At 35.6% G+C, this 26,073-nt stretch overlaps 1 protein-coding gene across 3 annotated transcripts in view; it reads left to right on the top strand.

The window, feature by feature from the left end:
- The window catches only part of LOC129943523 (PAX3- and PAX7-binding protein 1), a 75,068-nt gene extending 52,653 nt beyond the window's left edge, over positions 1 to 22,415 (top strand). For all 3 annotated transcript variants that reach the window (XM_056053034.1, XM_056053035.1, XM_056053033.1), the window contains 4 exons: positions 9,736 to 9,928; positions 9,997 to 10,156; positions 22,036 to 22,199; positions 22,259 to 22,415. In XM_056053034.1, coding sequence (XP_055909009.1) covers positions 9,736 to 9,928; positions 9,997 to 10,156; positions 22,036 to 22,199; positions 22,259 to 22,310 — 569 coding nt within the window. In that variant the 3' untranslated portion in view covers positions 22,311 to 22,415. The remainder of the gene's footprint in view (positions 1 to 9,735; positions 9,929 to 9,996; positions 10,157 to 22,035; positions 22,200 to 22,258) is intronic.
- Positions 22,416 to 26,073: the final 3,658 nt, after the last annotated feature.

Raw genomic sequence — 26,073 nt, 5'->3', positions numbered from 1 at the left:
TCAGAGTGTCAATTGCCTCTATCGGCAAATGTCTTGGTACAACGTTGAATACATCATTGACACCTGCTGGCTCAGTTTTTTATTGCATTAAAAAAGAGCTGAAGATCGACGAAGTAAGGTTCGGTTTTCTTGATCGTGGGTAGGGCGAATGCTAATATTCATCTTGTACACTTGTTGGAAGGCAGCTCCCACCTTTTCCTTCGGATCTTCAATTATGTAAAAGTCGTTGTCAAAGCTGTTTTCTTTTATGTTTTGTTTATGCAGTGCGTCTTTAGTCGCATATCTAAAGGCGTCCATTTAGTCCCGTGCTTTTTACTTTGGTATTGTCCGTTCCATTGTTCGTATTATTGTTTTGTCGATCTGTTGTAAATGTTGGTCAATTTATGCGTCACTTGAACGAAGTTCTCTCGCTAAAGCGTTGCTGAAACGAGGCCAGCGCATCTTACTGTAAATGTAAGCATGCGTTGCAACGTATTTCTCGTATTCGACTGTCTGTAAGCAGTTTCGAGGGTGATTACCCACTTTGTCTGTAATTGTCATTATGGTGTCGTACAACAAATTTTTGCCGCTTCCTTTATAAGATGGCTTTTCAGCAGCCACCAGTTCGACGCCAAAGCTGTAAAAATTTATCAAATTAAAAAGATGGTTACTGGGATTACTATATATAGATTTTCCCAATCTTCATGTTTCGCGTTTTAAATCACCGGCCAAGATGAAATAGTTTTCTTCCAAGCTCAGTTTTAGTTCCTAAACAAGAATCTCGAGTTCTGAAGCAAAGTAAGTAACCTGCGGAGCTCCATCCACATAAGCCGCAATCATATACATAGCTGCATTGGCTCGTTGCACTAAATTGGGTGTTTCCCTTTTCCTCTTGTCTGTTGTGGAGTGGTAAGATGCCTTTCCTGATATTTTTGCGGTGATTTGAGGTACCGCTGATGGCACCACTTTAGCATCACCTGAGGTGTCAGTGGATTTTTCTTCGGATACGCCTGCATTCTTCTCCTTCCCAATTGATGAAATCCGCAATTTCTTTATTGTGAAAAAAGCAAAAATATTCTCCGTTCACTCCGCCTGGGACTCGAACCCAACACCCTTCGCTTTGTCTGCGAACGCCACTTTTTTTTGTTTTTGTTTTTTAATTAATTTTTATTAATTCAATCTTAAATCTATCCCAGACAAAAATTCATAAAACTAGCCTAATTATCCATAACTTACAACTAACTTACGGACACTCTAAGTGAAAATATATCACTTAATACTAATACCTTTCGGCCCTAAGATCTATTTTACTGTAATTAATTTTATTTATTTTTTTTATTAGAAAATTAAAAAAAAACTAATTTCAATATTTTTTTTAAATTTTTACTTAAAAACTACTTAAGGTTAGGTCCTTAAATAAAACTTAAACAGACTTAAACTACCTATTCTACCTATAAACTACTTACTTAACTGTCTAACATTTGTTGTTTTCCATTTTCCATTTTTGTCTTCTTATTCCTTGTTTTTTATTTTGTTTTTCTAAACTAAAACCTGAAACTATAAAACAAGTATGTAAGCCGGCAAAGGCTTAAAATCCCATCCCGACTACCCACTATCAAGTGCCGATTGAAGCCACCAAAACTGGTTCTCCTGCTTCACCCTATCAGTTCGGTCCCGTTCGGACACCGCCCTACTGAACCGAAGGAGCTCTGCTCCGCCTTGTGCCATGACGTCCCGATTGTACAGGAGTCGCCTATCTAAGGTTCGTCGTCTGACGTGGTGATTAGCGGAACTGCCAATCTATCCTGTATCAGACCGCATCTATCTAAAAAGGGGAATGATTCTGGTGGAATGAAGCCGCCCAAGCGTGCACTTTAAAAATACTAGTAGTTTGGATAGAACGCCCCGAAAATTAAATTGTTGGTCGAAGACATAGCTCTTGCAATGTGATCTCGAACGAGTTTTATCACGAAATTGTCAATTCTTTTGATTCGAGCCCCGTTGTATAGGACGTCGTTGGAATAGTAATGCACATAAGAAGATTGGGCTGTTCGATATAAGCCGGTACAGCGTCGTAAACACTGCCGCTCGAACACCCGAAACTTCTCCATCTGTTAAGGAGCAACGTTGAACTACACAGGACAACCATAAACGGTCATCGGCCGTATGAGGGCCATGTAGCAAATTACCTTCACTCTGGGGTCAAGCCGATTGCTGTGAAATAGCCGTTTCGTCAGAGCGAAGGCTCCTCTGGCCCTAATCAGAGCAGCACTTATGTGTCGGTCGAAATATAAATATCGATATAACTAGATACTGAGGTACTTCACTACACTTTTGCTCACTAATAGCTGCCTGTGAAGATCAACGATGATCATATTGCGCCAATTCTTGCACGTATCTCTCGTGGCCCTAGCCAACGGCGTCCGGAACAGAATTGTCTTCGACTTTTGGACATTTATTTTCAGTTTCCAGCCGTTGCAATATCGCTGAATCTTTTCAAAATCTTAATCATCGAAATTCTAATAATCTCAACCTTTCGGGCCGTTCTGTATGCAATTAGATCGTCGGCGTACCCTGCTTCGGACGACACCTCCACTGGGCTATCGACTTCTTATTTTTGGTGGTGGCAAACTGCCAACTTTATTTGTAACTTAACTTGCACTATTTAACTTGGAAATAAATATAAAAACTACACTTCTTCAATGATTGGAAGTCAAAGAACGACTGAATCCTACACACTTCCCACCATGAGACGGGTACTACAACCAATTAAAGCTTAAATAATTAAACCCTCCCTCAGTACAGCAATTTCTCGCTCATAGCTTTGTCAAATCCCCGTATGATATATGATGGAAATATATCTTTCCTTAAAGTATTGAGTGTTCTCTCCGATTGAGCCAACTTTCACCTTGGTGACGACTGGAATTTGAGGTTAAACAAATTTAAAAACTTAACGAATTCGACTCTTATTTTCTAACTAACGTTCATTGTTGATATAACCTCGATCCGAAATTCATTCATGAGCAAACTTAAAATTATCATTGGAGAATGCAACAATATAAACACTTTTAGCTATAAAATCTTTATACCTTAATGTTGTTGTATACATCCACAGCATCCAATGTCTCAAAGGTATATACAGAATTATGTAAATAGATCTAAATACAGACTACCTCCCCTCCCTAAACCTTTGTCTTCTTCGAATTAATTTACTACTTCTAAGAACTCATTCCTTTCACGTAGAACCCAAGTCTCCTTTAACTTGTATCCTCATCCTTCTGTGTATCTGCATTCGGCACGAATATGAAAACGGTATTGTGTAGAGGGATCAAAAACAAACACTTTTTACTACAGGAGAGGGGTCCATCTCCCCCCGTTTAGGAGGTAGGAGCACTTTAAAAAAAAGATAAATTAAATTCAGAAACAAATATTAGAAAACAATGAGAACACTTACAATAAAGAACTTCTGTATGTATTTGAAAGCCAGAAGTTTGTGTTCTGTTAGTCTTTTGTATATTTAAGTAAACGATGTTGTCTCTTTTAAGTTGTGTCGTCAAGTGTTTTTATTAGAACACTTTATGTAATTTCACAAAAACTGTTATACGTTAAATATTTAGCATATAATTGTAGAATTTAGTAATATAAAGGTTAATAATAAAAATTTTAAGAAGGTTTAGACCTACACTTACTTTTTTAACTTAATACAGCAGTTCTATAATCCTTCATATAAAATTATTCCTAGTTTTTGAAAAATTTGAAATTTTTATACCTATTGTTTTCAAAGTTGTAAAACTAAATTGTAAATTTACATATACATATGTGTACCATGTAAATATCAATTTTTGAAAAAATAGTAAATTAAAACTACTTTTCTATAAGATTTGTATATTGCTTGATTACATAAATAAATCAATACTAGCTTCCAACATTACAATATATAAACAGTAAAGTATGTAAGGACATGCCGCGCCGCCCCCTGCAACCCACTATTTTGGGGTATGTTCGAGGTTGTTAGCATGCAAAGTTGCTTTTGCATTTACAGAATTTGTGTTGGCGAATAATTGGACTGTATGATGCTTATAATTGTTCATTGTTTAAGTCGGTTTTGAAGGAACCAAAAAATGAACGAAATTATAGGCACCAATTAATATGTTAAATATATGTTGTATTTGTTATACGTATATGTTTTGAAATAAACAATAATAATGTGACCACAAAAGAGAATGCGATATTAAAATTGAGTGAAACTAATTAACTGTGTTGCTGATAAGAAGTTTCTTTTAATTGAATTGATGATAAATATATTGAATGTTAATTAATCCTGAACATCCCGGCCCCCCTGGAACAAGTTTCAGGACATGGATACAATTGCCAGCTTGGTGATTGCACGAACAAAGGTTCCACCACACGTTTTTACGGTTCTCGTACTCGACCATCTGTACCTTAAGTTGTTGCTGTGATTTTGCCAAGTAGCCACTTTGTTGAACATTTGGTTCCTTTATTATAACATGATCTCCTGGTTTTACGATTGGACTTTCCTGCTTCCACTTTGGCCGTTCTTGAAGTGTGGTGATATACTCCATGTGCCACCGTTTCCAAACCCCTTAAACCATATTTTGTAAGTGATTGTAATGTACTCGTAAGTATCAGTTTAGTGGCGTGTTCAGTTTGATAAGTTCCGGGACCATAGTAAACGGTTCACCTATAATAAAATAAGTGGGGGTTAAAGGGTTTAAATCTTGATTCAGAACAGCTTCGATCTGAGCGAGAACGGTGTACATTTCTTCAAATGTAAGAATCGTTGCTCCGACTACTCGTCGAAGATGAAACTTGACGGACTTGACACCTGCCTCCAAAAGACCGCCAAAGTGGGCTGATAATGGGGAATTAAGTGCCATGCGATGTTGTCCTTAGCAAGTGACTTTGCGACATCTTCGTTATACGCTTCTGATTGCACCAGCTTTTGCATCTCGTTGATATATCGACGTGTGCTTTGGAAGTTGGTTCCATTGTCCGAGTAAACGTTTGAACATAATCCACGACGAGACACTAATGGATGAAATGCGGCAAGAAATGATTGGGAAGTGAGGTCACTCACTAGTTGGATGGGTTTAGTGGCCATACACACAAATAGGCATACATATGTATTTTTTTGACGTCTTTGGATTGCGAATTCTAGACAATTTTATGTTGAATGGCCCTGCGTAATCGCATCCAGTATGCGAAGACTTTGAGAGATCTTTTGTGATGGCAAATCACCCATTAGTTGCGAAGTAGTACTTTTCCGCAATTTGGAGCAGCTTTTACAGTTGAAAACAATCTTGCGGATTGAATTTTTAAATCCCAAAATCCAAAATTGCTGCCTTACGATCGCAAATGTTGCGGAAACCCCTGGATGAAGGTTATTTTTGCGGGTATCTTCTATATTGAGAGAGGAAAAGTATTATTTGGAAGAATATAGGGATGTTTTATATTAAAACATATGTAAGAATTTTTAATTCTTCCTCCTACTCTAAGAAAACCTTTGTTATCAAAGAAAGGTGCGCATTTGAGAAGTCTGAATTTAATGGGTAGTTCTTTTTTTAGGATTATGGTACGAATATCTTCACTGAATGATGTTAGTAGGACCGATTTAACTATGGTTTTTTTGGCGACATGAATTTCTTTTACAGTTAGATACGACGTATGACGCTGACGTTTTGATTTTGGCGAGGTCTTACTGATTATGTGATCAATGACATCAACATTTTTCACTCAAGTTTGGAGCACTTGATGCGGAGATAGTCTTTGTTTGAGCAATATATTGTTGTCTTTTTGTTGTAAGGTCACGAATTTGGGTCGAAGCCGTGCATTCTCCTCCAGGCACAAACATGATGGACAAGTCCACTAAAGGTGAAGGTTCGGGAGATTCGACGGAGTAACACCGCGCGACGCTGTATTTGGCTCGGATGTTATATGGCGCCAGCAACTCCTTAGTGTAACTTCCAGTATATCAGCGCATCTATTGGCGACGAGGAGGTGAAGAGAGCCAGTGCAAAACAATTGCAGAGTAACACCAAGCCACAGTTTTTGAAAATTTATACGAAAGCGATAATTTGATTGGGTTGAACTTAAAGCAAGGCCCCACAATCCACATAGCTTCAAACAAGGGAGCTCTATGTCGTTGAACGAAAATTGAAACAAGTTTCTCGGGATTCTAACTTGCTCAAAAAAAGGAAGCTCTTCTCTGTAACTTGTTCATCGGTCAGCTAATCCCAGAGGCAGCAGGTCGTCGCTTCCTAGTTTTAAATCTGAAGACCAGAGTTCCTGAAAGAGAATTTTGAATAGCACGACTGATGGTGCTAACAGTCTTAACGGGTCAAATATCCGCGACACTTCTGACAACAATGAGCGCCTCGTCAATTAAATGGTTGAAAGTACTTTTGAAATTGGCTGGCAACGCTGCTGTGAAAGTGGAAAGTTGAACTAAATGCATATATAAATGCATATTTCTGCATACAAAATGTATTTATCTTAAAATCTAAAGTCACATGTCTGACAAACAAAGTATCGTCGAAACATCACATGAAGAAAATTGCTACAAAATCTTAAAACGCACAACCAGAAACATGTCTGTGTCTAGTTCGGATTTACAAAAAACTAAATCAATTGTTGTATCTTCTCTACAACTTGACTTCAAGTTTACTTGACAAAATAAGGATATGCCAAACCAAGATGGAAAGAAAACTACTTAACCTACGAATTAGCCAGAGAGTGAGAAATAGAGAAATAAGACGAAGAACGGGTTTAACGGACGTGGTTGAACGAGAAAAATTACTTAAATAGAATTGGGCAGGACATATATCTAGAATACAGGACCAAAGATGGACAAAAATCATTACAAAATGTACAACACCAGAAAGCAAAAGACCGAAGAAAAGATTGACAGATTTGCTTAAAGAAAGACTAAGTTGGTCTGGAATGGCGAAACATATTTAAAACCATTTAAATCACTTACTGGTAAAGCAGGGATGTCTATTCAGTGCTCTTCTATTCGCTCTTTTTATTAATAATATAGCTACGCACATTCCAGGAGGTGTCCAAATTGTGGTTATCGTAATAAATGTATTACTCTACGCTGATGACCTTCTTTTGTTATCCGAATCAGCAGAAACCCTGCAATTGATAGTAAGTCGTCTTACGGACTATTGTATCAAACACAAACAAAACGAAAGTTATGGTCTTTTCGCGTTCCAATCGCATTAAAGTAAGGAATACCTGGATATTTAATAGAATTCGTTTAGAAATATCGAAAGAATACATATATTTGGGAGTTTTACTAAATCCAACCCTGGATTATAACAAGCACCTTTTAGAAAACGCAAAAACTTCAGAAAAACTTTTCAACAAAATATAATATTTTCAACGCAGTTGTGAAATCTTCGCTTTGTTATGCAGCACAAATATGTGGTGTACAAGAATACGAAAAAATTGAAAAGTTTCAAAAAAAATTCTTCAAGAAAATATTCAATATTCCCTTAACCGCACCAAACAATTCAATTTATTTGAAAACAGGCCTAGCAAAACTTTTTACTTTAAGCCTAAAGTTACAGGCTGATTATTTAATTTAAGTGCTTGGTCTACGTTAAACTCGGTTTTGTAAGATAAATTCGAAATTCGGAATAAGGATTGGTGGATGAGGACATGGGAAAACATTGATACCTCCTGTGGAGAAGTTGGGCAGATCAATCTCAACAATATTGTTCAGATGAAAACGAAGTTCTACGAAATCATCGAAAAACTTGAAGAATCAGACCGATATCAGATGATTGAAAATGACCGTCAATTGAAGAGTAGATAACTCTATAGCCAGCTTAGTTATACCTTGTTTGACAAGAACTACTTCTTTCTCCTATAAAGATATTTCCCTAATTTTTAAATTATGATGCGAAGTTCTCTATTTCAAAGGAAAAACATACAGCAAAGGCTTTGACCAATTTTCAATTTATGTACCTTGAAAGCTAAAGAAGATTATGTTTATTTCATCAGAGTGTGTCCAATTTTTAACCAGGTAAGAAAAGTATGCTTTGTTAAATAATCCCTATGAGTACAGCAAACGATTAAAATTCTAAATGGAACAGATTGGGCGAACTTTAAACTACTTATATCTTTTGAAAAAAATATTTTTTTCAACATTCAGTAGAATTTTGAGGAAAATCGAATTGACAGTTTTTTCTACAAAAAATAAAAACTTAAAAGAAAATTTAACAAAAGTTGGTAAAAATTGATTTTCGACTCAATTTTCTTTTAAAAACTTTGAGATATTGGACTTAAACTACTTTTGTCTTTTAAAAAATGTTGTTGTCAACATTCACTAAAATTTTGATAAAAATCTAATTGACAAAACTTGGTAAAAATGTACTTTCAACCCAAATATCTTCTGAAAAAATAAAAACAATATTAAAACTTGGTATAAATTTACTTTCGTATTTTTTCGACTTAAACTCTATTTAACAAAACTACATACATTTTTAAACTAAACTATTTCTTTATATAAAAAATATTTTTGGCAATTTTAAAATTTGCAAGAATAATTTAACGAACAACTTTTTTAACCCAACACGAACACCCACAAATTTTAAAACAAATAGACAGACGGGATGGGAAGTTATCAGTGTGGGTCGCATCCCAGCCTCTTTTTCCTTTTTTCATTTTATATCATTATACATATGTACTTGTTTAATTGTATACTTTACTATTTTAAAGTTACCAGTCGAGCTGACGGCTAAGCCAATGCTTAAAAATTCCTAAAAGCTTTTGTAAAATTTGTAAGTAGTAAAAATGCGATTTAATTTACTAGATTAACTGTTCATTGTTTTTGTTTTAATTTCACAGTTATAGAATTGGCTTTTGCCGTCAGCCAGAATAAAAAGTATAATCTAAACAAGTGCAATATAAATAGAATTTTTAATATTTTAAAGTTGTATTAAGTTAATTTACTAAACAAATTTGTTTTAAGATTCATAAGGTTCGTTTTGTAGGGTTGATTTCAGTTGCGTTCAGAAGGCTTCGTTCAGGATTTGGTATCGGTATTTTAGCTGTTTTTTCCATTTAGAATTCCTTTGACTTCATCTAAAGTTAAGACGTTCTTTCCCCAGTGTCCTATTCTGTTTGCAGCAAGAATAGAGCACGTTGCTAGGAAGTGCAGTACGTCTTCTCTAACCCTGTGGTTGCATAGGGTACACTCTGTGTTTTCATCTGTACAATATGGTCGGTAATTCAGATGTAGTAACTCTCCTCGCGTTTTAAAGATAGTAGAGATTGTCTCCAACGTGTAGCGGTCATCAAAATAGTTGCTGGCGTGAAGGTTGTGCTGCAGACCCTTTTACATACTTCGCGTGTTGCTTCGTTATGCCATCTCGGTGAACTTGCAGACATTGTCTTCTTCAATCCTTGCGAGCAGTCTATCGAAGCTACACTTCCAAGTATCGGTTCCACTTTCTAGAAATTCAATATTATGTGACTGCTCTAGCAGCATCAACTCTCTAAAAAACTGCGATTTTGGGTTAAGAAGATGCCGTGCAATGATCCTGGGTAGACGATGACTTGGCAGATAAATACCTACAAATCTATAAAAGTTGTATAGTCATATCTGAGTGACAAATTTGTTGACATATTTAATTTGTAGTTTTGTTCTTGTACCAATTGAATATTAATAGCTTATTCTTAATTTAATTATCAGTACTGTTTCTTATAGTGACTTGAAATTTATTTCAGAAATTGTTAACAACTGCTGGGATCCAATGTCAACTACACAAAATCTACGTTTAATTGGATTTATAAATCGCGTTGGTAGAGATTATCCAATTCAACATTACTCAAACCAACTTCAGAAACTTTTTAATGCCATTCTAGAAAAACTAAAATCTGCTCTTTATAACGATGTTTTTATACCAATCTTTCCAAAACAGTAAGAGAATTTTTATTTTAATTCATAACTAGAATAATTAATCCTTGTTTCATTTATAATATAAACAGAGTTCAAGAAGCACGGACGTCATTCTTTCAAAGACAACTATGCAGTGGTTTAAAATTATTCCGAAATTTTCTTAGCTGGCAAGGAATTATAGCTGACAAACCATTAATTGATTTAGCTATATCTTCTCTGTTGAATCGATATCTTTTATTAGCTACAAAGGTGAGTATTGTAGATAAATTATAATTTGTGTTACACTCTTATGTTTACTTTTATAACTTGTTCATTTTTTGCTTGTTATACCTATATTATTCTATAAATTATAAAATGTGAAGTTAAAATTATATAAATAAGAAGATTTATTTTTTTTAACATAAAATCTATAAACATAGTATATGTCTACAACTTCAGAATTGGAGCAGCTTTTAAAGAACAATTTCAAATTAAATTATAGCTCAATATGAAAAAAGAAGATGTGGAAGCTTGCAAGTTTGCAACAAATGCTAAAATTGCTTTACGCTAATTACTTTCAGGAGATAATCCTTCCGAAAATGTTGTGGGCTCTGTAGGCCGAGATTTACGTAAACATGCAGATTCTGGAAAAAGAAATGTAAGCTTATTGCATTACGAAATGAGCTAGCATTATAGGAAGGGGCTGTCTGTTGTTAATTCTTTGTTGCCGTAGCGGTCGATGCCACCTACGTTTTAGGACATCAAAAAGTACTGTATTTCCTTTTTTTCTAGTGATGACTGATATCACGCAAAAAAGTGGATTGATGTTCTTGAACTATCATGTGATTCAGTTCAAGTTAACGATGTATTCTGGTTGGAATCCATCCGATGGCTTAAGGTTTCAAATAGAACAAATTCTTTTAATAAATTGTGTGTATTGTTTATTTATAAAATACCAGTTTTTTATAAGATTTAATAGGTTATGGGACCAAAATCTGGTTTATGAAAAATAATACATAGATAATTTATTTAAAAGAATTTTAGTTTTTGGTTTTTTGACAATAAGTAAACTATAAGAGGAAATATAATCAGAGATGGATCTAGTCAAGCATGTTAAACTTTTTAGTGGTGAAGCAGATTGACCAATATGAAAAAGGGAAATGCGAGATCTTCTTGATTATCACGAGGGCGTTGTTGATGTCATCGATAGAAAATTAGTGAAACCTTATGCTCTGGGACTGACTGCCAAAGAACCTGAGAAGATGGAACACATGGCAAAGAGCGATTTGTACAGAAAAGCGAATAATTATTCAATGGTAACTAGTTTTGTAACAGATGCAGTTTATCACAAGATAATAGACAAAGAAATGGCATTTGATGCATGATGAGGCATTAAAAAGACAGTTTAAAGCAACGTCAAACAGTCATTCTAAATATGCACTGATCTCTTTAGCTAAAACTGGAAGAAAGGCGAAGATGTTTCCACCCACATACCTCAGTTAAGAAATGTATGGAATGAGCTTAACAAAGGTCTTATCACTTAAAGCACATTGCGTTAATAGACTTAATGGTAATGTTTAAAATCTTACACATTTTACCAAGCAATTTTGAGTGTTTTAAGTCAAGCTCGATGCTTTTGACAAAAGAAGAAGACAAGACATGCTATGTGTGTTTGAAAGAAATATTCAGAAATCTTCAGACAAGGAAGATGGCTCTCAAAAAGCGTTAATAGCAAGAATAAACAGTAAAGATCAAAGAAAAACTGGTGAAGAACTTAGGACTTATGCAATTACTGTAAGAAGAAATTACATTGGTTGCTGGATTGCAGAAAATGGAAAATGTGCAGCGAAGTTCTTACGTTTGTGGAAAGATGAAACGATTGGTAGATCGAGAAGAGGGCAACCACACATGTGACGAATTAAGTGGATCACTTCTATAAATTTAAAGAATTTAATAGCCCATGTAGCATTCAAGCAGCTGGAAAAAACACTTCATGTTGTTGAAAAGGGAAATATCCGTGTTAAATCCAGAATTAACAAGAGGGAAATAGAAGTCACACTAATTGATGTATGTATGTACCTAACGGGCCAAGGAATCTCTTTTCAGTTTTAGCAGCAAAGAATAGAAATGAAAAAGTCATCGGCCACTAAATGCTGTCTTTAAGTAGATGGAAAAACTTTGTTGTTTGCCTATCGCAAGACGAACTGATTTTTATACAAAGCAGATATAAGAGCTCCTGTCATCAAAGAAAGATTTGGTGTAATCGTTGCAGTTGCAGAAATCACAACGTTACAGCTTTACCATGATAGATGAGGACACCAAGACAAACTTCATATAATAGAAATGCTAGAAACAGAACTAGGTATAAAATTAAAACTAGATAATAATATCTGTGACCCATCTATTTATGGAAATAATGAATAATGAAATCTGACAAAGGCTTACAGCACCATATACACCTCAACAAAATGGCGGTAGATAACAAGAGAACCGCATTACTATAGAGATGTCAAGAACCTTCAAATATTCAAACTCAGAAGTCAAATTTCCAGAAGCTACTTGCGCAGAGCTTGTAAATTCTGCTATATACGTTTTGAATAGGATCGGAAAGTTATCAATAAATGGAAAAAGTCCATACAAACTTTGGATGGGTAAAAAACTAAGGATGGGACACCTCCGAATAATAGGATCTAGTTACTCTACTCATTTACCGTTGCAAAAGAGAAAGAAAATGGATACAAAAGCTTTGAAGGGGTATCTGGTTGGGTATGATTTCGATTAACGATACAGTCTTCCACAAGAAAGATAATATAGTCATGTTATCTATAGATGTCCAATTTAAAGAAAATCCAAGAAATTGCTCAAACATAATAAAGTTACATATGAAAGATAAAAAAAGGAAACTTGAAGTCATCAACCTGAAAATTTACTTGAAGAAGAATTAACTGGAATAAATTCTGAAGAAAGTGACAGTGAAGAATACGATACCGGTAGTGACGCTGATTTTGCAAACAGAGAAGAAGATTCTTCACAGCCATCAACAGCCTCAGAATTGACAAAACCAAAAACGTTATTATGGCACAAGAAGAATTCGTGAATGCTTTAGAAAATCCTGAAAACTACCAAGAAGCAACGAGCAACAAACAGAACCAGAATGGAAGAACGCAATGTAGAGAGAAATTGCATCACTCAAGGAAAACCAGGCATGAAAACTAACAGATTTATCTAAAACTGGGTTTACAACTTAAAAAAGAATCCTGACGGCAGTATTGACAATTACAAAGCAAAGTTGTAAAGGGTCTAAGGTTTAGTCAACGTTATAGTATTGACTTCTTTCAAACGTTCACTCCACAGACAAAAAGGACTTAGACTAAAACAAGAATTCAAAATCATCTCAAAAGAGGCCATATATTTTGTACTAGAAATTGAGGTCAAGGATAAGAACATACAAACTAAACAGGCCGCATACGCATGAAAGAGATTTAAATATTCTGAGTGCAAGTCAATTTCAACACCCACAAACACTTCTTCAATAGGGAAAGAACAATTCGCGAAGCAGAAATTTTCGCACATACAAGCCGTTGATGCATTGATGTACTTAATACTTGGTTCAAGACCAGATTTTGCCTATAGTGTGGGATTTCTTTCAAGAACGCTCGAAAAGCCATCCAATGAAGACATCACCCCAGTCAAGAGAGTGTTTCGATACATAGCATGAACTTTGGAATATGCAATAACTTATCTTCACGGTGCTATTTCGTGGCTCAGTCAAAGACATGCGATAATGGCTACATTGAAGACAGCCATTTGGCTGAAAAGATTATTCAGTGGCATTTAATAAATATATTTGGATGATAGGGGCCAAATTATAGCACGCGTGCTTTTTGTCGGCCCTTATTTTTTTTTTTAATTCATTTTTATTAATTCCATCTTAAAGCTAGACAAAAATGCACAAAACTAGCCTAATTAACCATAACTTCCAACTAACTTACTGGTCCCATACGGACACTCTAAGCTAAACAATAACACTTAATTCTAATGCCTTTCGGCCCTAAAAACTATTTTACTGTAATTCATTTTATTAATGATTGCTTATTAGAATTTTTAAAACAAAACTAATCTAAATATTTTTTTTATTTTTACTTAAGAACTACTTAAAATAAGGTCCTTAAAATAAAACTTAAAAATAGGACAACCACAGCAGCAAATCTAACTATATAACATTTTTTGTTTTTCATTTTTTATTTTACTTTTTTCTTATTGCTCATTCTATGTTTTTTTTTTTTGTAATTATTAGTTTTTGTGCCACCATGCCTATTCTACTTAAAACTAAACCCATCCCGACTACCCACTATCAAGTGCCGATTGAAGCCACCAAAACTGGTTCTCCTGCTTCACCCTATCAGTACGATACCGTTAGCCCACGGTTCGTCGTCTGACGTGGCACTTTTGACAGCATTATTCAGTGCATTATTGAAGTGTGTGTTGTAAATGTCAATTGTTTCCATTGGTAAATGTCTTAGAACAACGTTGCATATACCGTCGATACCTGCATACTTTTTGTTTTGTATTGAGTTGAAGATGAGCTGAAGCTGAACCTTCGTCACTAGCAAGATACTTAGTCCAAGGAATCATCATTGCACCGCATTAAACCGCGTTTTCAAGATCGCTATTGTATCATATCATTTCGAAGGTAAAAGTGATTAAGTAGGGCTATGTTTTCCAGGTTGTGGTTAGGGTGAATGCTAACATTCACCTTGTACTCTTGCTGAAAGCAGCTCCCACCTCCTCCACTTTTTCCTTCGGATCTTCAATTGTGTAAAAGTCATCGTAAAAGATGGCAATACATTTACAATTACATATTTAACTGACTTATGTAAATAAACAAATGTACTCGTATATCTATACTCTTAATAATATGTTAGTCTGTCGGTAGGTAAATATAAGCATTTAATAAAGTAAGTTTAGTCAAAGCTCAACTCTCGTATCATGCGTTTCTCTTAGTCCGTTTTACACACATATCAGTGGCGACGAGGAAAAAGAGTTAAAACCGCGTGCTTAGATTCATTTTATGAGAAAAATTGATAATTGTCGGCTATTAATTTTTGATTGAACTTTCGTGGTTTGAAATAAATTAATATCGATATTTATGACCGGTGGAAAGGAATCGGATTCCGAAATTAAAATGGAAAAGTCTACTTTGTGCATGGGGCCAATCGAATCGTATACCCTTGGTGAAAACTTAAATTTATACGCACAACGCGACGGCTAAATCATTTACTTTCTTTAAATGAAGTGACAAAAGATGAACAAAAAGTGTCGTTTTTGGTAAGCCTGGGTGGCCCAGACTTGTATAAAGTGTTAATTTTGCTAATTGCGCCAAAACTGGAAACTGATTTTACGTATGAAAAATTAATCGAAAAGCTAAAAACTCATTTCGCGCCTTAAAAGAATATTTTTGCCGAAAGTTTTAAATTTTTTAAAAGGCAACTAGTGGAACTAAAACAGTTAGCGAATGAATGTGAATTTGGTGATTTTTTAGAAAGACCCCTTTAATCCAGTTTGTGTGCGGGTTAAATAACAGTAGAACACAAAATAGGCTCTTAAATGAAGCCGATTTAAAGACACCAGACGAACCGTCACTAAAAGCTTTGTTTATGGAGATGAATAACAATAATTTGGATATGATGAATAGCGGTAATGTAAATTATGTATCAAATTACACTGGTCAACAAAATTTTAACTTTTTTTTGTCAATGACTTTCTTGATATTTTTTGCTTTAGTTGGTGATCATAGGAAAAAATAAATAGTTAAAAAAAATTTATTGGCCAAAGATTTTATTTTATTTTGTAATTTAAAATATTGCGAAATAACACAGATCTTGTTAATCAAAACTGTATTTTTTTATAAATGACTTACTAAATCTTAGATTTTCTTCCATGTTTCGCTTCTGGTTGGTCCCTTTTAATTTCCCAGCAGTAATCCGCTAACACATTTGCCCTAGTACCGCTTTTCCATATTCAAAATGTGTTGATGGAGCCACTCACCGTGCTCGTCGCTGACAGGCACTAAATTGTCAGGAAAAAAAAACAAGTGGGAGTCTAAAAAGTGGAGGATCTTAAGTGACATGTTGCAACCCAAAGCCTTATATGTCATTACCAGCTCGCTAACCAACTCCCTGTAGCTGTAACTCTTGTTACAACAAATTTGCAACAACATTTTTAAAAGCCTTCCATGCAGATTTTTCTAAATCGCTTAGTTTTTAGACGAGATACTAATAGTTGTGATTGTTTTTTGGACAAATTTAGATTCCGAACTAAATCATTTAAGTCTCTTTGAGTTATGAAATGTGGCATGTTGCGATTCCTTTAAACTGAAAGTCATCGTCCGCGTCAACACATTTACCTGAAGTGAACGGGTGTGAATGGTCATTCTCAACAGACGTACATAGTTGCAACTAGTAATAGTTCTGGCAATTTTTTACAATTAGAGACTGGTCTTATAGCCGAAGATAAGAGGGTAAATAACAGTATTTTGTTCTTGTATTTTATACTGTTTATGTCAGTTAGACAAAAATAGCAATCTGAAGAGTGATCTCGCTGTTCAGTCCATATCACGGGTACTGCAAACAGCATAGGTCGTGCGCCTTTCTTCCAGTCGGTTGAATTTTTCACACACGTTATGCAACAGACATAAAGAGCCCAGGATTTGTCTCGATGGGCGACAGAAAAACCAAAACATTGGTGATAACACTCCAATACAAGATTCGTAAAGTTTCGTCTTTGTTTTTTGAATGTCAGTTCTCCGTAAACATAACACAAATAGATAGGATCATTGTTACACTCCCTCGACATGTTCACAGGGTTAATAGGATGTTATAAGATGTACGTCTTACTGTGTATGCATTCAATGAATAAATCTAAATCTAATAACAAAAAATTGCTAAAACAAAAAGATGTTAAAATGCAACCACAAATATTTTTAAAACGGTTTACTTGGAAGCGCTTCAGTTAATTTGCTGCGTAGTACTAGTTTTGAGTTATACCGTATCACAACAAAACTGAGGCTAATTGACACTTGACAATTGTGATTTAATAATGAGACTAGATTGACAAAACAAAATTAGCTATCAAAGTTCGTGTGACAAAACCAGTGTTGACCAGTGTTATCAAAGAGCGGGCAGGAGTAAACAGCGATCGAATACTCCCCATCGAGAGAAGAGCTTAAATCGGAGTTATTCACCGCAGCCATATGGATCGAGAAGTAAACAGCAGAAAGACAAGGAAGCAGCAGAAAATCGACTGCGGGAGTGGTCCCGCACGGGGAACGGGGCATTATGCTGGAAATTGTTATAGAGCAGGATACAAAATTAATAATGTTGAAAATGATGAATTAAATAATAATATTGATCTGTGGTACAAAAATTGTATCTTTAACGGAAACAAATCTCTATTTATTCAGTTATATATTGAAAATGTAAATTGTGCAATGGAAGTCGATTCGGGGGCGTGTGTGTCTGTGTGCCACGTTTAATCATTGCAATTATTGGAAGATAATAACCCTTTAGAGCTTTTATCAGGGGAAAATTTGAGCATGGCAGGTAAGATAAATGTGAGAGTAGAATTTGGTCAAGCATGTGTTTAGAGCTCTAATGGGAAGAAATTGGTTGGAAGTGCTGTACCCTGGTTGGAGATATTTTTTTCGTGAAACCAAGAGGGGAACAATATGTCAGGTAGATGGGTTGAATGAATTTTCCTTAATTTTATCAAATAAGTATGCATAGATTTATTCTAAAAGTAATGAGTCGGTTATTAAGCAGTTTGAGGCAGAGATAGATCTTTCTAAAGATGCCTATCCAATTTTTGTAAGGCTTATACATTACCGTTTGGTTCGAGAGGCAAGGTAAAAGATGAAATTGAGAGGCTTTGCAAGGCTAGGGTTTGGATTCCGATAAAGAGAAGTAAATGGTCAAGTCCAGTAGTCATTGTGAACAAAGGCGATGGGTCGATAAGGTCATGTGTGAACTGCAAAAGAACGGTGAATAAATTCGTTGAAATGGAACATGCAGTGATTTCGAGAATAGATGATTTGCTGGCTTGGTTGGCTGGCTGGAAATGGTTTTGTAAATAAGACTTGGCGGGGGCGTATCTACAAGTGCCTTTATTAAAAAGGTCCCAAGACGTTATGACAATTGACACACATATTGGTTTATTTCAGTCGACCAGATTAGTTTTAGTATTGAAAACAGCTTCCCAAATTTTTGCGAAAATAATAGGCGAAATCATAAAAGGTGTCAAAAAGGTTCGCATTTATTTCGATCATTTATTGATAGGGGGACACGACAAAGACGAGTGTATGAAGAATTTATTAAAAGTTTTAGACACACTACTGGAACACAACGTTAAAGTTAATTTAGATAAGTGCCAATTTTTTGAACAAGAGATAAACTATTTGGGTTACTGTGTAAGTCCTATTGGAATAAAGGCCAATCCTAAAAAAGTAGACGCTGTCTTAAATGCCCCAGAACCTATAAACAAAACACAGCTGAAATCATATTTAGGCACTATAAATTATTATAATAAATGCATTCCCAATTTGTCTGCAGAGCTTTCAAGTCTATATGAAAATAGAAAGAGGTTGGTTGTGGATATTGACGTGTTAACGCACTATGATCTAAGTAGGCCAATTATAATTTCAGCAGATGGGACTCCATATGGAGTAGGTGCATTTCTGTCTCACGGAGTCGATGGTGAAGAGCGTCCTGTAATGTTCGTTTCAAGTACGTTTTGGGGATATATTAGTCGCGTTTCTGTAAGCGTCCATTTGGTCCCGTTCTTTGTCCTTTGGTATTGTCCGTTCCATCGCTCGTCCATCTATTGTAAATCTTGGTCAATATCTGTATTTGTCAGGTTTCTATTGTTTGGCCGCCATCGAATCTTACTGTACTGTAATTGTAAAAGTGCGTTGCAACGTATTCCTCCAACTCCACGCGTTCGTTCGGAATCTGCATTACGGCAGGCAGTCCGCAGTGATCACTGTCGTACTCGACTTCTGGTGCCGTACAGCAAAAGTTCCTGAAAGGAGCCGCTTTTTGGATACGATGGCTTTTCAGTAGCCACCAGGTCGACGCCATATTCAACGCTGTAAATATTCATCAAATTAAAAAGATGCTTACCTCTGGAATTACTAACATAGTAATTTGCCCAATCTTCATGTTTTGCGTTCAAATCACCGGCCAAGATGAATTAGTTTTCTTCCAAGCTCAGTTTTAGTTCTAAAAAAAAATCTCGAGTTCTGAAGCAAAGTAAGTAAGCTGCGGAGCTCCAGCCGCATAAACCGTAATCATATACATCCGCTTCCTTTGAGCGAGAAAGATGCATACAAAGCAAACCTCTAGCGTCTTGAGTCATTGTTGTATATGACTTTATAATTAATGCCTTTTCGTATAAAGAAAGTGACACCGCCCCTTGAACGGAGTCGGGCTTGTCTTTTCTTACGATATTGTAATTTTTATGAGTCAATTTGTGTTTGTGGTTTAGCTTGGTTTCGCTAGCCATAAACACATCAGGACTGTAGCCTTTCAACTATTGGAACATGTTGGGTCTTCGTTCAATCCTAATCAGTGAATTTACATTCACAGCTGGGACTTTTAGGCGCGTCTCCGGCAGCGCTCCCATTATGTTCTAAGTTGCGCCAGGCCAGGCAAAAAATATCTAACTTTGCAGCCCTGTAAGTTGACCTTGAGTGCTCAACAACAAGGCTAAAATATCAGGCTGCACCTCTGATGCCTTAGGCACGGGGGCTTTGGGACAACCGTTGGTGGAGCTTGTCTCGTATTCCCATTAACTGACAACATTTGGGCGTAAGAGAATTTTAGATCCAAGAATTTATGTGTTGGAGCGTGTCGTATTGTTCGACATACTTCGGCTTTTTGACTGGCCTATTTTTGTTTCGTTCGTTGAACCTTAGGGCAACCCCTATAGTTAGCCGGCTGCCTTTGGTTTTCACAAAGGACACACAGCTGCGTTAAATCCTTAACCTGCTCACTCCCCAGCTTGCATTGCAGTTGGATCCGGCATGACCAAACCTCTGGCACTTCGTACATTATAAAATGTCGTCATACCTTTTTAATGTATCCCAGTGTACGGATTGATAGTCGAGGGATTTGATTTCCTTCAGACTCTAAAAACTACTTTGGGGCGATAATGTTACGAGGAACATTGGCAGCTTATAACCCCCTCGCCTGGACTTCACCGTAGTGAAAGGCTTGACCCCAATAAAATCATTGGCTTTTTGACGGAACTCAGCTAAGAGAGCCTCCGGTTCCGTGCAGGAACCTATGGCCTTCAGAAGGACCGTCTTAAATGTTTCGCTTTTAGACGTGAAGCTGAAGAACTCAGCTATGGCCTTTTTTAGTAACCCTTTTACTAAGTTGTATTCGGCCATTGCGAAACACTCGACCTAATAATTCTTTTCTTTTTCGTTTAGAATTTGTATGACAAATGTGCCCCTAGTGCCCGACTTACATACCTGTTTAATGGCCTGTAGTTCAACTTTATCGGTCCTAATGGGTGGTATTTCTTTCCTGGCCTGTGGTTGTTTCTGGTGTTGTAGATGTTGTTGCTGCTTCTTTTCTGTTTCTGCTGCTGCTGCTGCCTTGATCGTAGCTGTTGTTGTTGCTGCTGATTGGCCTTAGTCGAAGTGGATAAGCCCTCAGACATTGGGCCTGTCACTGCTGGTGAAGGCTACATTTTTTGTCCCGCTCCAGTGATTTCGGTAGCGGGCTTTGGCTGTGGTTGTTGCTGTTGTTGAAGGAGCCGTTGTGTTTTTGTTGTCCTCCTTCTCAGCTGCCTCTTTTTGTCGGCGCGCTTCAATTTTTGATTTCAGTATACTGAGAAGGGGCTCCACCTCCTCCTTCAGCTATTTTAGCTGGGCCTTATAGCCATCTATTTGGTGATTTTTTGACTGCAGCACTTGTGCCAGCTCTACCTCATCGACTTCGTTGTCATTGGGGCATCAGGCAACTCCATTACCTTCTCTGGACGCAACCTCCACTGGGCTACCGATGAGTTATATTACGCAGTGGCTACTTGTTAACTTTTTTAAACTGAGACGATTGCACTTATTTAAGTTTGAAAATAAAAGATAACACTTCTGCACACGATGAAAGTCAAAGAACGACTGACAGTCCAATGCACTTATCATCATGCCACGCGAACTACTATAAACAATGCCTATCAGATTGAAAATCATCTGATTGAATAAACAAAGTACAATTGCAGATGCTACTTCTAACATTTCAAAACGCCATCACAATCAAGTTCAACATCAATTTAATACTTTAAATTACCATCTTCAAATATCGCTGCTGCAAGTGAAAGTGTTGCTGAGGACTCGAATGCATCGATTCTTCGTCGTTCTAAGGAATTAGGACTGTTTAGACATATTATGGATTATTTTACAGTTGGATCTACAACAACATTCATAGAATCTCCAGCACACATACGAATATCACCACCAATTCTAAGCGTTATGGTAATATGATTGTGATGTGTTTTACCAATGATTAAACTTATTCAGCTATAACCAATAGAGCTTTTACTAGATTCAATATCATTTGCCATAATGTTCTGGGCTCAGTTTTTTTGTCCTCCTTTGCATGAATCACATGCTAACTAATTATATTATTAACCTAAGAATTAATTAACTAATAAAGTACAATTATATGTTTGAAATAAAATAATCTGCCTTTTTACTCGAGTCATCACAATGATTAACGACTTTTTTTGCCTGCTATTGAAAATTACGACTTGGAGAATATGTATTTTCAACAAGACGGCCCATATGACACACAACTTGAGCAAATATTACATTATTGCAAGAGACATTTTATGACTGCGTAATTTCTCATCGTGGTGGTGGACTTTTAAAAAAAAAAAAAATATGAAAAAAAATATTTTGTATGTGTTTTATTTACATTTGTTTTTAAAATGATAACCCTGTATTATAAGTTGTATTACACGAAAACAAGTCTCACTGAGAAATGTAGGTGAAATAATAAATGTAAACATAAGAATCACTGTGTAATATAATCTCTGTCTTACTTTTTAACTTTTTCTTAAACATATTTAAATATTCCTTTTTTTAGATATGTTCCATCAACGATGCACTCAGTAAAGTTTACATTGTGGTGAATACTCTTCCTACAGTTTGGTTGCAGCCGGAATCAGAAACACTCCAAAACCTGCATCCACTCATACTTTTTATAAAATCTATAGTTGAAGGCTTTGATCCTAAAAATCCATTGCATATGTAATATAATAGTATTGTTTTACATAATTCATAAATTATTCTTGTTCTTTAACTTTCAGGCAATCATGTGATAAAGCAAAAAAAATTCTTCAACGCCTACATAGCTGGTGAACAGAAAACACTTTAAAACATTAAACGTTTGTTTAGCTAATCTTATATTTTAATTGTGAAAAGTTTTAAATTTAAAATTGCAAAAATTATAGATCAAAAAAAATATTTAAAGACTATTTATCAATTTTTTTAACGTCTGATTTTTTTTTAGAGTACGTAGCCAAAGATTACATTTGAGTCTACAAAGGGTTCAGTTCGGTGTTTACAGTTTTGTATGATTTCATTAGATCAAGTATTGAAAAATACCCTCAGACCATATGCAATATGTACATATTTAACCAAGACTCCTTTTTTAATTTGAAAAACACTTTTTTTGTCTTGAGCGCACAAAAAAGCCCCCTTTTATTTTAAATAGATGCTTTTTATTCTCAGTTGCTTTAAGAACTGAAACATTTAAAATGTTATGTTTCCATCAAATCATAATTATCAGCAATTATGGTGCACAAAATTTGACTCCAAATATATTGATTGATTCTTTCGATTCTTAATGATTATGTCAAATAATACGTCGGTTCTCAATTTCAACAACCGCTGTACCCTTTTGGTTACAGAAAATGAAACAACATTATTGATTCATCGTTGTCCTTCTTCAAATTTGTTTGGATGAAATTACATTTTTCTTGTTAGTTACCATGTTTTCAACAAATAGGAGTGCAGTTTATTGTAAACAAACCAAAATGGCCCGGATTTTGCAATAAACAAAATATTCGTTTTATCACTTTTCTTATTATTTTTTTTGGAAATAGTTCAAAAAGTTATAATAAAATCATATAAAAGTGAAAAATCAAGTGTTCGTTTATTTTTACGCTAGGTAAGTACTCGTAAAGTTAGGTGTATCCGTTTGTGTTTGTCATTATTTTTAAGATGTATATGTATTTATAATATTTTGAAAGACAATTAAACACAAAATAAACTAAATATGTATGTATAACACTATTGTGAACTAACGAGTATTAGACCAATGTGACATTTCTTGTCAAATTAATGACTATTGTCATAATTATAAAAGTTATTTTTTAACCTTCTTAAAAAAAAGAAAGTCATTATTCATTCTGATTTTTTATTATATTAAACACGACACCATTTTGTGAAATACCAACGAATTTTATTTGCGAATTGTAACAAAGTATAAAAAAAGAGTGTGAATTTGTCTTTTGTATGAAGTAAAACATACATATATATACATATATATAGTCGTTTTAAACTTTTAAAAATAAATAAATTAATAAGTTGGTAAAAAAATTGCGTAAACAAAAAAACAATAAACTGCAATTAACTATAAATTTTAACTATTTAAAAAGAACATTTTTGTGCTGTGCAAATCGGGGCTCCTGCGACGCGTTATTAAAACCCAACACAACTCAATATCATCCATCGAAGGCACACAAAGTAAGTCCCCATTTTTAAAGTATTTTTTTTATTACATTTTATAAATAACAATAGTCCATTATGCCGTTTGGCGAGCTTCAAAAAGAAGTTTTGGAGCAATAAGAGCGCGACTATACAAATTTTAAGAAGACATGCCAGGCTCGTCGAACGGGTAACTATTTGAAAACTCACATGGAGCTACTTGAAAAAATCTAGAAAATGCCAAATGATATCACACATCCGTCACAACCAAATGTCCTCAAGCTTCCTCCAATTAAACCTCCCACTTTCTCGGGGTTTTTTACATCGTGGCGTTTCTATCACGATATTTTTACGTCACTTTTACATAACAATCCTGGCTTGAACGAGATCCAAAAAATGCACTTTTTGAAAGAAAGTTTGACAGGCGATGCCGAATGTCTTCTTCATGTAGATCTTAGTTCTGGGAATTATGCAAAGGCATGGGATTTATTGAGAGAAAGGTATGATCATGAAAGAGTTTTGGTCAATTCTTATCTCAAGGTCTTTTTTGGCCAACCTGTACAAAGTAAGAAATCTGCCGAAACCCTTAAAGCTTACTTGACACCACAATCGAAGTTGTTCATGCCAGTGAACAGTGAAGGACTGGGACACAATATTAATTTATATTCTTTTTTAAAAACTATCCGCCAAAACCCAACAGCTATGGGAAGAAAAGCTCGGCAACAACAAAGAACTCCCAACCTTAGCCGATTTTACAGATTTTTTTAAATCGCGTTTTCGGACTTTGGAAGCTATGGTGCAGCATGCCACTTGCACTACACAGCCAAAGCCAATCACAAAATCGCCTGTCACTGCTAAAACCCAAAAACAACAATTTAAAACGCAATATCAATGTCAAATTTGCAAAAAAGGACAACACTCATTAATGAAATATTATCGGTTTTTAAACATGGATGCGGAGTGTGTGAAAATTGTCGATGCGATCGTTACAGTTAAATGTGAATATAGAAGATTTTCAGATCTCAGAGCACTTATTGACCCAAGCTCAGATGACACCTTTATCTCTGAGTCAGCAGCAAAGCTTTTAAATCTCACCCAACACCAAACAAACGTTAATGAATCAGGGCTGTGAAAGGTCAGCAACGGCACCAGTCAAAGTTAAGTTAACATAATGTTTAAATCTAAACATTCGACGTTTGTAGGCGCAACCAAAGCGTACATTTTTAAGTCGTTGACTGGCCTTCTTCCGACCCACAAAATGATACCACACAATTATGATCATTTGGCTAATTTGCAGTTAGCAGATCCTAAATTTATGTCCCGCTCCAATCGACATAGTTTTCGGCTTAGATGTTTATCCCGACATTATATTACCGGAAATTATTCGCAGGGAGCACGTAGTCGCTCCCATTGCACAAAACACCCAATTGGGGTGGATTATATTGGGTAAGAATCCTGAGGTTGTTCCAAAGTCGATCCGAAATTTCTTCCAACACATGGATTTCGATCCGAAAATTTTGGGAGATTGAAGAAATTCCTTACGTGATTCGAGCTTCAGACGAGGATGCGAAAAGTATTTCGCTGAAACAACCAAGCAATTATCTGAGTGACGGTTCGAAGTGAATCTTCCATTTAAGGTAGGATTTCGTCCTGAACTAGGATGTACCAATGTATCATGGAATACCTTAGATTGAAACACATGGAAGAAGTAGATGTAAACGACCCAATTTTGAAATTCTCTTTTCACTATTTTCTTCCTCATCATGCTGTATTTAAAGAATCGAGCTTAACCACAAAATTAAGAGTCGTTTTTGACGCAGCCTTAAAAACCTATGATGGTACTTCCTTGAATCAACACCTGATGACAGGTCCTAAACTTCAAAAGATATTGATATTGAGAAGATGTATCGACAAATTTTTAAAGCAACCCATCAAAGTCTTTAAACTGAAGACGGTCACTTTTGGCTCGGCTTGTGCGCCTTATTTGGCCATTCGTGTCCTACACAAAGCCTCTGATGATGAGTCTGAAAGGTATCCAAAGGGAGCTCTTTCGGTCAAAGGTGAGATGTACGACGATGATTTCATCAGTAGAGGAGATTCTATAGACGAAACTCGTATTAAACGCGAACAAACACGACATATTTTGGCGTCTGCAGGTCTCAAACTTCGGAAGTGGACGTCCAACCGCAAAGATCTTCTGCAAGACTTACCCAAAGAAGGTTGTGAGATAAGTTTTGAATCAAAATATCATGTCAAAATATTAGGCTTAAGATGGAATCCACAAGAAGACTCATTTTCCTTCAAAAACTTTCAACAGGAAACTGATGAATTGACAAAAAGGACAATGCTATCAGCAATTACAAAACTTTTTGATCCGCTCAGCTGAATTGCGCTATGTATCAAAGCCAAGATC

Source organism: Eupeodes corollae, chromosome 1 (assembly GCF_945859685.1).
Source record: "Eupeodes corollae chromosome 1, idEupCoro1.1, whole genome shotgun sequence".
In the NCBI taxonomy this organism is placed as follows: domain Eukaryota; kingdom Metazoa; phylum Arthropoda; class Insecta; order Diptera; family Syrphidae; genus Eupeodes; species Eupeodes corollae.
This window is presented reverse-complemented; position numbering and strand designations above follow the sequence as displayed.